General features: G+C 38.2%; 1 protein-coding gene across 3 annotated transcripts in view; it reads left to right on the top strand.

Moving 5' to 3' along the window:
* Positions 1–10,598, top strand: part of LOC110162776 (centrosomal protein of 128 kDa) — a 74,256-nt gene extending 63,658 nt beyond the window's left edge. For all 3 annotated transcript variants that reach the window (XM_055149613.1, XM_055149614.1, XM_055149612.1), the window contains 2 exons: positions 3,849–3,957; positions 8,130–10,598. In XM_055149613.1, the coding sequence (XP_055005588.1) occupies positions 3,849–3,957; positions 8,130–8,197 (177 nt within the window). In that variant the 3' untranslated portion in view covers positions 8,198–10,598. The remainder of the gene's footprint in view (positions 1–3,848; positions 3,958–8,129) is intronic.
* The last annotated feature ends 2,086 nt before the right edge of the window (positions 10,599–12,684 follow it).

The following is a 12,684-nucleotide window of genomic DNA, read 5'->3' as shown; positions in this document are numbered from 1 at the left end:
CTCTGGTACAAATGTACAGTTCAACAAAGATCTGCAGCTCATCTCGTTTGTTTGAGTTCAGTCGAGTGTTCCAGTGATAATGAGCCTGTTTTGATTATATTTAGGTACATGACAAATTACTCAAACCTAGTTGTGCTTGCGCCCGAGTGAATGAAAAATGAAGCTGTACTGTAAGTTTTCTGCAACTGTAATCAACAGGCTCTGTGCACAGCATCACGCGAGCTAGCTCACTGTGTCTCAAAGTTAACAGTCACACTAATTAAACTAGGAAAACATAAAATAAACAACCTATTAAAATTCAAATTAATAAAAATAAACGGTGCTCAATTCTTTTTAAATGTAGAATACTAGTTTGTGGTGTTGTTTTAGTATTTATTATTTAAAATTAGCATTAGCATTAGCATTGAGACACAAACCTCTCTCATTCTAAGCACAGAACTCATTTTATTTGCGAACTTTTTAACATGTCCATGATGTCCATCCTCTCCGTCCACTGACTGCCCTTCCTTTATTTATTTATTTATTTATTTTTATTATTTAAACATGACTCAGCAAAAACCTCATAGAGATCAAATTGGACAGGAAGTATCATCACATCTCAACTCCATCAGCCCTAGTACAGCTTCTAAAGATGCAGTATGTAACTTTTCTGGTCTTTTTTGCCACCTGGTTGTTCCCATGAAAATATTATTGCTTTGTCTTGAATGTTCCACAGTATGACATTAATCTATCTGGCATTCATTCAGTTTTTATTTTCAGTGTTTATTTTGCTGAGAAATATCTTACATAATATGTTCTCCACAGATCTGACCTGTAATTTGGATATTAGTCATTGTCTCCATGGTGACAAGTAAATTTAATGCAAGGCAGAACAGTAATATCTCCATGGAGACGAGCAGGACCAGAAAAGCTGCATAGTGCAAAGCCAAATAATTCATCTAATAACATTACTAATCTATTGCTGTTCTATTCATAAGCAAAGTAAAATTAGAATCAACACATAAAAAGAATAAAATCGAAATAAAATTTTTAAAAAGTCCAATCTTAAATAGGCTATAAAAACCTGCTGTGCAATCTGAACAACGCTCTATAATAATGTATTTCCTATATCCTATTATGAGTCATTGAAAACCCTCTTAAATCTTGAATTTGGAGCGTAAAACCCCGGAGTTATCCTATGAACCACCTAATTGTTCTTGTTAAACGGTCCTTGAAGAGCAGCCCAGAGAGCCATCCACATGAAGCCGAGCGTTGACAGGCAAATACCCCCTCTCCCCGATCAAGTACCCCCCCTCCCTCTCCGAGCACCCGTCCTGTCACTCCTCAAATGCCCTTAAGAGCCAGATTACCCCCGCGCTTTGCCAAATGAGTCCGTGTTGAGCGATAAGTGCCCATTGCATTAGCCTAATAGCTGCCCCTACTTCAGTTTGTTTAAGGAAAATAGGATGGATTGAATGTCTTTGTGTGTGCCACTTTTGAATCAGCGCTTTAGGTCAAAGTGGTGATGTTTGTTTGGTGTGCAGTGCCAGTTTCAAACATTTTTTTGTATGAAATTAAACAAAGATATAGTCGAAATGATGACATTGGTCTACAGTGGAGTGTTTTAAAGGTGAACTCTCTGACTTTCTGGTGGAGGGTCCATCTACAGAGACAGGAGGTGAGACTACAGGGCCAAGTTACATGTCAGAGCTGCGGGTAGGCGAGTCCTCTCACAAGAATAATGCAAGTTTTAGGTCAATAAAAAGCCAAGTTATTGAGTAAATGCAAGATGGATACATTTAATGCCATACCGGACCATTTCAGATAAAACAATAACATCTCCATGGAGACATGCAGGTGAAGGAGCCTCCACCAGAAAAGTTGCTCAGTGCACCTTTAAGTCTCATCTTAAGATCCACTTTTATTCTGACTTTTAACACCGCCTGAGCTGTGTGGTTATGTGTCTTTTTATTTATTTTTACCTTTTTATTCATTGGTATTTTTGCTCTTATTTGATTCTACTAGTTTTATTAATGATGGACGAAGATTAGTGGAGTTTTTTAAATGTGTATTGTACAGAACTTTGAAATGTGCTAAATAAATAAAGTGGTTTGGATTGGATATGTTGACATGCCCTTTTCAGTAGATTTTACAGTTTTAACAATGGCCAACTTGTGAAAGCATGGAGGCTGGTTCAAAACATATCCAAAAAAAAAAAGAATGGGAAATTACTTGGGGCACAGTAGATTGAAATACAAACTTAGAAAATGCAAAAATATGAATCATAGAAATAATAAATAAGTGAAAATGTTCTGTAAAACGTTCTGACGATGAACAAAATATTACATTGAAAATTACACATTACCGACCAGCATTGCAATTATTTTTTAATAGTAGGATTCTGTTCATAGTTGACATTTTAAACAAGTCCAGGAGAATTAACATTTGAGAGAAACTGAAATTTGAATTGCTAAACTAACACGAGAATCACATGCACTTCAGAACGTGTTTGATTGAGGTTACGCTGACAGTAGCTCAATTTGTAGCCTGTTTTTTCTGGTACGAAGTTTGGTTTAATAATAATAGTACATTTTATTTATGTAGCGATCTCAAAGACTCTTTACAGAATTAAGACAGTCAAAAGAGCAATAAATCAAATACCACAAGAACGATAAAATCAAAATGAGAAGTCAATTGAAGTTGGTTTGAATCCTGATTTAAACATCAGTGGTAGAGCAAACTGTTCCGGGCATCTCTCAACGGAAGGAGGCCCCGGGGAAGACCCAGGACACGCCAGAGGGACTATGTGTCTCGGCTGGCCTGGAAACACCTTGGATCCCCCGGAAGGAGCTGGAGGAAGAGGCCGGGGTGAAGGAAGTCTGGGAGTCTCTGCTCAGACAGTTGCCCCCGTGACCCAGCCCCGGTTAAGCGGAAGAAAATGAATGAATGAATGAATGAATGGCAGAGCAATCAGACCAACAAACTTGCAGGTTGGCAGTTTGCTCCGAGCTCTCACAAATTAATGCTGTTGTTCTTTGGGCAAGACATGCAACCCTCCTCACTATCACTTTTGCAATTTGTGCTTTTTGTTTTTTTCAGTGTGGCAGCTGGTTACAGTAGCATATTATATTGTGATGTGTGAGCTACTGTGTCCAAATAATTTTCCTTGTGGATCAATAAAGTTTATCTAAATCTAAATAATTTGGCAAATCTTGCAGTCTTCAAAGATAGTAGTTCAGATTACTATGTACTGTTATATATTTAGAACAGGGGTGTCAAACTCAAGTTCACAGAGGCCAAAATTAAAAACTGGGACTAAGTCGTGGGCCAGACTAAATATTTATTGAAAAATGTCAACATCTGCATATTTACTCTTCTTTTGAGATATGTAATGTTAAACCTTTTCTTATTAAAATAAATGTTTAATAACAATTTTGCTTAAACATTGAATCCAGAATAAGCATAATATAAAATAATAACATTTTAAATAAATAATGTCTCTATAGCCTATCTGTAGCCGGTGGGCCAGCTCTAATACATGTTTGATAGGATCTTGCGGGCCAAATTTAATTATACCATGGGCCAAATTTAGCCCCTGAGCTTGAGTTTGACATGTCTGATTTAGAATAATAATCAACCAAAATGTGTAACAGTTTCATTTAGATTATAATGATTTAATATGAGTTGATATGTTGCGGTATTTATCTAGTAAGGAAGATTAAACTCATGATTCATATGTTTTTAGTCTGTCTTTATATAAATACATACGATAGTTTTTAGTCGATTTTATTAGTTAGCAGATCATGTCTTTAGTCAACTAAGAATTTCTTCAGTTAACAGCTTCACTCGTTCTCTGTTGGTTTGTGCAGGAAGAGAAATTGGACGCCGCATCTCGAAGCCTGCGTCTGACCACTCTGTCCTCGTCCATCAAAGACCCTGGCACGTTCCTGTCCGGCTCCCTCAGATCCGACTCTCTATGTGGGTATTTTTATAATCCGCCTGCCACTGTGCCTATCAAACACTTTGATGCCAGCCATGTTTTCTTCAAGCTCTACTTTGCTGGATAATTTGACAATGTATGTTTATTTTTAAATCTGGTTCAACGCCTTCACAAGTCTACTTTGTCAAATCCAATTATCAATAAGCATATCATGATAAAATGCAGGATCCCAGGAGAAAGGAGAGCACTACTGATTTCGTAGGCTTATATTATTTTAATTATTTAGACTGGGGTGTCAAAAGGATCGAAAATCTGATACTGATACCAAAACTAGTACTGAAACTAGGTACTGATTACACTGACTCAGAAAGTAACAAAAAACAATATTAAAGAAATCACACTAACAAAATTAGAGCTTTTGTGAATAGTTTGAGTGACCTTGATTAGAAATAAAAGAGGTAACAAACAAATAACAAAAAAGTATTATGAAACCACACCATTACAACTACAACTTAATTAGTCTTTATAAAGCATTAACAAAGACTTTTCAAGGTCACTAACTACTACTTAAACTAATTAAACTGTAGTTATTATAAAGTTTTTCCAATACTATTATTTAGTGTCTATTGTCTATCAATGTGGTATCAAAATCAGCATTGTGTTTTGAGCCTATTCCTTATCATTGAAACCAAGTTTGAAAAGTTGGTTAAAATGAATCACAGTGCTCTTTTTTCTCATATTGATCGTTCAAAATTTTCAATTCAATGTAATTTTCTCTTTTGAAAAAATAAAAAATAAAAAGGGCTTTCAGTGGAGATTCCATGAACAAGAACAAGACACACTTAAGGCTGCCACACACTACTGCAGAATTTGTCAGATTTAGGCTGTGATTTGTTACTCCCAGAGTTCAGGAAGGCGTGACCCGACTGTGTGGTGTCAGTGTGACTCTGAGCGGCTCTGTCAGATCATAACCACCAAACATCAGCAACGCTACGGTAACAGGCAATAAAGCGTCAGGGGCAGACGGAGTGACAGACACAGAGGCGCAAGATACAAACTCAGTAAACAGCGAAAATAATTATTCCTCACCCCTCATAAAGTTGTAAATTTAAACTGCAGCATCTCATACGCATTATCTATACAATTTGTCCTCCGCAAATAATGGCACCCAGTCCCCGAACAGGGCTATGAATCCAGTTTGAGTCATTCTTTAAAAGTAAAAAGGTGAGAGTAGCTCCTTACGTGTCCGTTTTTATCCACACAGCAGGCGGTCGGGGTGAAGCTGCATATTAGCAATCGAGACTCTACTTCCTGTGTGCCTTTTATACTTTAAAAATCATGTATCTGAAGTATTGCACCACATTTCACAAATATTAATAATGCAGTTTGACTTGTATCTAAGCTAGAAGTGCAGTGCTCTGATCTTTTGAACACAAGAGTCTCAAAGCGAGTGGTTTTACTGTAGACAGGAAAGGATAGACACGAGGTGCTCACAACTTTGTAGCATGTGGTACGTAGCCATATCCCGCTGAAGTTGCTGCAATCTGAGATTTTAAGTCTCATAAAATTCTCTCTTCTACATCCTTCTACATCAGAGGGGAAAGAGGGGAAGGACATTTCAGAGCCAAAGTTTACTGAGAAGTTTTGACACTGTAGAAAAACTACTGTTAAGTGTTACTCATTTTCTCGTGTCTGTCATCTTTGCTTTTAAAAATGGTTTAAAACCAAAAAATCCTGTAGTGTGTGGCGTCTTTTATAATCTGTGTAATTTAACAAAAAAAAAAAAAAAAAGCAACTTTCTTCCTCCAAAATCTGAACTCTCACATGCTTTAACTGACAGTATCTGGCTGTGGATCTCTCAATTAAAACCACCCATGCACATAATTGACGATTAGACATGACTGAATCTCGATCTTGATTCAAATTAATCAGTTGTCCATTAATTAGACAGCCCAATTAAATGTGATTTTCTGGGATTATAAACCTGCTCACAGTCCGAGACTCATTTTCAATTCTCTATGGCTAATTTCAGTTCAACTTTTCTCTGTGAATGAGTTCTCCTCTGCTTCACTGCCAGCAGCTCTGAGCCAAAACCACTTGTAGAGTTTTTGCCAGTCACAGACACCTGGCAACACATCCCAGACTCTTCTGCATTTAACCTGCCGCTCTATGGCTCTGTGCATCATTTTCATCATTTGTTCTTAGTTTTATGGCCAATGCAGCAAGTTTTAATCATTTTAGGTATTTACTTTAAAAGTGCACTGTGTAACTTTTCGGTTTTAAAGCTCTACCTTACGCTTTTTCAATTACAAGTGGATTTATATCTCAAAAATACCTAGAAATATTGTGATTCTGAAAGGTTTAATGTCATACTGTGAAACATTCCAGACAAAGTCATAACATCTCCACGAAGAAAAGCATTTGACGGACGCTCCACCAGAAAAGTTACACAAAGCACTTTTAACAGCTGCTGCTTGTAAACTTGTAAATTTTAGTTTTTATTCACTAAGCACGGATTAGATAACCAACTGGACTTTGTTTGCAAGGTATTACACATGTAGTGGATAATGAAAACGCACTGCTTTAACAAAAAAAACTAGAAAATGTAAAAATGTTTTGTAATTCTGTTGGGCGGGGCAACATGATAAAAAGTAGTATTTATTTACTGCAATTATCTTTTCACCATCTTTTTTATCATTATTAAACACAAAAACGTTTGGCCTTTAATAACAAGGTTTAGGAATCTTTAAAAAAAATAATTATAATGGAAAAATTCACAAATGAATACCTTCCGTTCCAGTACCATTTAACACACAAAAAAAAGTCCATTTGTTTCTCTTAAGGCCAAAGTTCCCAACAGTGTGTTTTATTGTTTTTACACTACATACAAGAACAATACACGGGAGACTCTGTGCGTGTTTTCTTACAAAAACACTATTACAACAAAAGTGCAGAGACTTGGTTATTTCCAAGAATTTCACATCACTTTCTATTTATTCTTGCCCATGTGCTGTACTGGACATAAACATATAGTCACTTTTTTATTGTTTTGTAGCCTACTTGCACAGTGTTGTATTTTTTATTATTTGTCTTTGTAATACGGGTGTAACGGTCACAAAAATCACAGTTCAGTATGTACCTTGGTTTTAAGGTCATGGTTTGGTTCATTTTCAGTACAGTATGGGAACAAAATGCAAAAGCATTTGTGTGTTTATTAAACCAACAATTTGTTTTAACATTATACAAATGGGAAAATTCAGTGAATGCAAAGTGCTGCTTGGTAATTCTGATAAATAAATATTCTCAAATATGCAACAAATGTATGAAATATTATAAAAAATAAATAATAAATTCCTTGTAAACAGTAAACAAAACTTTTCAAAAAGTAAAGTGCAGCACTAACTAATTTTTGGCCAGAAAAAAACAACTTGTCCACATTGTCTGCAATAAGTACAGATCTCCTGGCAGTTGCAATGTCCCCAGCATTTGAAAATACCCTTTTGGGGTGGGCAGAGATTTCATGGCAGCGAAAGTGAGGCCCATACGTGGCAATCGTAGTTTTGCAAGGATTCACATGTTTTGGACTGACGTAGTCAAGGCGGGGGGCAATTGTTGTCAAGGCAGCCCCCCTGACATACTGACTATAAAACACTGCGGGAAACACTGTCACCCCAATCACGGACGAGTTCCCTCGTGAATATTAAAGAGCCGAGCCTTCCGTGTAGCTGCACATGTTGTGGAGGAATGTAAACACACAGAAATTGCGTGAACTCACTCGTGCACAGCCCTGCACCAAACTGAACGTCCCGTACTGAAACGGTTCAGCATGAATACATGTACCATTACACCCCTACTTTGTAAAGTTTGGTCTCCGTGCAGATATAAAGGTTTAATACTCTACTGTGAAACTTTCCCATACGATGCACCTTTATTTATCTTTATTTTTGAGTGCATATTTTATGTTCTCCTTCCATGTTGTATTTTTTGTTGCAACTCCCATTGTCCCACAATTTTCAAACTCCTGTTCAAACAACATCTGTTACTGCCAAAAGACTGGCCATACACCTCTCATTTTGACTACAGTTTCATTACTTTCACACTCATGGATGCCATTTTGAGGACTTTAATTCGCAGCATTTACCCAACCATAACTCGTTTGGCTATCACACATAAACAAACTGAAAAAGTAAACTCCTGTCTCTCTCCACAGCTCTTCCCAAACGCCTGACCACTCTAGACCTGGGGAGCTCTACGGTGAATGGGACCTTCTCTGATTAAGTCCACTACAGGAGGACTCTTAAAAAAAACAACGGTGCTTCCTTCTCCTTGTGAGCCTGATTCTGCCCTCTTCAGGACCAAAACATAATGACACTCCACACCACGGCCTTGCACTCAAACTAACCCTAACCCTCCACTACGTCCAAAGAAGAAAGGGATGAACGAATGGAAGGACAATTCAGAGGCAAAGTTTACGGAGGAGTTTTGACACTTTAGAAAAAAAAGTGCACACTACTGTTGAAGTGTTACTAATTTAAAAGAATGTATTTTTATGTGAAAACTATGCTGTTACTAACCAAACTTTTTAACTTTAGAATGCCAATGTTCTTTGTTTTATATTGATTTCTGACTTGGGCCCTGTATTACAAAACTAATTTGGAATTGGGTGTTGCCAGATAATTGGTGTGGAAAATGGCTAAAAGTCTAAAAGTCCAATCACATCAATATTTTAAAAAGATGAAAAGACAATATATTTCAGGTTTTCAATTCAAAATGAAGCCATACTCACAATCACAATGACCACTCAGATGCAAAAATTTCAGATTTTATTTGAGAGTGTATTTTGGCAGCTCTGTCAGAATAATGTACAAACTTTAAGATGAGATGTATTGGTGTTTTTCAAGAATGTGTTTTTATAATATATGAGCCAAGAGACATTTTTTTCCTATTGATTACATTTGTACTTTGCCGTGAAATAGCCAAAAGGTAAATGTACAAATGTCGAACCTGATCATTTCTTTTATTGATCTGACCAGACCCAAGAACTCAGTGTGTTACAACAATAATCTGCATTAGAACCATATACATTTTACCTTTTTTACCCCCCATTCGTGTTAAATATTATTAATCTATGGAATATTGTGATGCCATCTGAAACCTGGCAATGAGAATGTTGTTAAGAAGATACTGTCGTCCCTCACTGTAACATGGTTCACCTTATGCGGCCTCGCTGTTTCGGGCTGTTTTAGGGATTGTAGACCATTGTCAATCAATCTGCTCCGTGCCGTGTCTCCTTTCCAGTACAGAATGCGTCCAGCTTGCCAAATTTACATAAATGTTCGATCTCTAGCAGTGTGATTCTGAAGTGCTGTATGTTTGCGAGTTTTCTCCCCAACAAAACCCAAAATGTCGACGAAACGTTCTGCACCGACAAAGCTCCTGCGGTCGCACCCAAAAGGCTGAGGAAGATGCAAAGCACCACACAAAAACTTGGACTTCTGGACATGCTGAAGGAAGGGAGAAGTTACGCAGCTGTAGGCGCCATTACGGAATAAATGAATCTTCGGTTCATTACATAAAAAAGGAGGAAAATAACATAAGGATGACAGCAGCAATAAGTTTTCAGAAGGTTGCAAAAAGGATTGTAACTGTCCTGTCTGAGAAAAGTGTATAAAGTGTGTGGTGAGGGGTTTTACAGCTTTAAAACAGATATAATAATTGTAAAAAGTAAGGCTGACTACTTTGCGGGTTATTTTTAAAAACGTAATCCCCACGATAAACGAGAAACCACTGTACACTGAAGTAATTTGTAGTTAACTTTAATCCTTTTGTCTCTTGTATCTTTGTTATACTTTTGCTAGAGTTAGTAACTGCATCTAACAACACGGCTTTCAGAATGATTAAAAATTAGGATTGTCTCCATAACAATTAACAATTTAAAACGACATATCCAAATGGTGAAAAGTCCTCAAAATGTTGAAGCTGAAAACCTATAAACACACACAGATCTGATTCTCTTTTATGGAGTTTGCAAACTTCCGAAGCCCATTTCTCGAGCCGTTTTCCTCTGTTAGGATCCAACAACCACACAATTACAATGTCTGAATCCCATAACTAAAATATGACTATATCGGAACCAGAAACAAAAGCGATATGGTTCAAAAGACTAGAAAAGACCAGCTTTGACAATAGACAAATCCCACTGGGAAATCAAACATGGCGGGTTGATGGTCACTTTTTCAGAGGATCCTTCCCAGTCTGCATTGTGTGATGACTGGAAATTCGGGATGCATGTATTTGAAAGTTACACACTGTGGCATTTCAGGGCCTTATCTCATCCAATATTGACATTAATTTAAATAAACTAAATGGCAACAATATACAGTAGTTATATATGTGAACCAGCATAAACCCAGAGTTCACCTCAAACTTACCTTTTCACCCTCAGTATTTTTGTACTACAGGGCCCTGTTCTCTTTTTGCACAATATGCATTTTATACTTATCTCTTCCTCACTTCCTCCACAATAAATTATGCCAACGTTCTCGCCTCCATTCTAAGGTAACTATATTTTAATATTCTCCAGTAATATGTGTATTTTAAAAGTGCACTGTAAGGAACTTCTATTTTTTATGCGCCACAACAGATAAAAATAAACCTGATGAAGCGCCATGTCTTATTTAATGAACCTGTTGTCCCAGTGTGTTTTTAAACTGAAGTGTTAGCTTTGCTGCAGCCCAGAGACTCGTGAAGTTCCTGCTGTAGAGGTTTGCTAAAATTCTTCATTTTGAGGAAGAGCCACGAGAGAAAGAGGAGTGAAAGAGAGAGATGGATAGAGAAAGAAGAGAATGAGGGAGAGGAGAGATAGGAGTTAGAGAAGAAGAGACTAAGGGGGAGAGAGGGTGAGAAAGGGAAGAAATGGAGGGAAAGAGAAGGCAAAAGAGAGCAAGCGGGAGAAAGGGAGAGGAAGGGAAAGAGAAATAAGGAGTGAGAGAGGGAGAGAATGAGTGAGAGAAAGGGAAGAGCGGTGGTAAAGAGAAAAAGGGGAGTGATGCTTGGCGAAAAATCTCATTTTTAATCATGACAGGTTTTGGCCCCAAGCTGCCTTCGAATGACAAACGATGTTCTAATATGTACATCTGGGTGGTCTGAGGTTGTTTGGAGACGTTCCCAGCAAGTTTTGGTTTGGTCAAATTTAAGCTGAAACACCTGGCGAAAAATCTCATTTTTGGCCATGTCAGGTTTTGGCCCCAAACTGCCTTTTAGGGCCTGTTTAGACGAGAACACTTACAGGTAAAAGCAACAAAATATTTTATCAGAGGTGCCTTTTGTTTAGACAGTGACGGCCTTTTTGGGGCTTAAAAATGCAAAAATCTGAAACCACCCTCCAGAGTGGAAAAGTTGAATACGCTCTGCCGTAGTGTTTCCATCTGCACTGCCCAAGACACAAAACTCTGGTCAGATCTGCTCAAGTCGTGGACTCGTTTACGTCACATACATCACCACCTAGAGTCACCACCGAGCCGCCTGGCATTCATATCCAATGGAATTCCACACACTTTTGTGGCACCATATGCACACAGATTTCCTCCAGACAACACTCATCTGAATGCAGAATAAAAAGTGAAGATACGATGTCACTTTTGCGTCTTCTGTTCAGACCGTCATCATATAAACGTAGCCTAAGGTTGAGGTTAATATAATTGAGATTCAGGAGCAGGACCACGCCTCAACCGTCCTCTCCTCCTCACCAGCCGACCACAGCTCACTTCGACCACACCTCTAATTTCCCAGAAACCTTTCCCATCATCCCAGTTTGTCTCATCTAACTTATCCCCACCCTCCCACACTCTATCTTGTTTGTCTTTCAGCCATAAGACACCTACGAGTTAAATTTGAGCCGAATCATTGAGCAGAAATGCTGCCAACACAAAATGTTTGTCTTCATCTAGATCCATCCTGACCACTTTGTTTACTGTTGTATCACAAAAGGGACCCAGACCAGCACTTAAGTTTGACATCATGGCTTCACAGCTCTTCGCTGATTGGCCGGTGCTTGGTCTACAACCTCCAAGGTTCTTGCAAACCGTCTAGTGTATTCTGATTCCTGACTTAGTCACTGGAGAGAAATGAAATTGAGTGGAGGCACTAGGTGGCACCAGCCTGATGAAAAATCAAATTTTTGGCCATGTCAGGTTCTGGCCCCAAGCTGCCTTCAAATGACAAACGATGTTCTAATATGTACATCTGGGGGTGGTCTGAGGTTGTTTGGAGATGTTCCCAGCAAGTTTTGAGCAATTTCAAAATGTGGTCAAATTTGAACAGAAACGACAGGGAAAGCGAGAGTGAAAGAAGAGAGGGACACTGAGAGGAACAGCAGACAGACTGGCAGAGAAGTGTGAGAGAGAAAAACAAAAAAAATAGAGAGAAATAAGAGAGGATGAGGAGAGAAAGAAAAAAGGGAGGGAACGTGAAGAGTGAGAGAGAAAGAGAGACAAGCCCTGTGTTAATTTAGCGCTCTACTTCAAAGGCGTAAACAGAGCTGCTGTGTAAACACTTCTGCTTGTACTTAATCTGTGAGGGACTGGAGCTGAACTGCAGACACACAGGGCTCAGGGCATAGTACTAGTCAAGGTATGTCTAGCATGTACTGTAATTCAGACTGTATTTAAAGGTGCACTGTGTAATTTTCTGTCCCCCTCCTCTACTCGTGTTTGTCTAGAACGGTCCACATATAGCTTTAAATTTACTGATCTTTCATTTATTCA

The sequence above is a fragment of the Boleophthalmus pectinirostris genome, unplaced genomic scaffold (assembly GCF_026225935.1).
Source record: "Boleophthalmus pectinirostris isolate CB_2022bp ecotype Guang Dong unplaced genomic scaffold, ASM2622593v1 HiC_scaffold_13, whole genome shotgun sequence".
In the NCBI taxonomy this organism is placed as follows: domain Eukaryota; kingdom Metazoa; phylum Chordata; class Actinopteri; order Gobiiformes; family Gobiidae; genus Boleophthalmus; species Boleophthalmus pectinirostris.
Note: the sequence above shows the minus strand (reverse complement) of the source record. Positions and strands in the feature narration are given on the sequence as shown.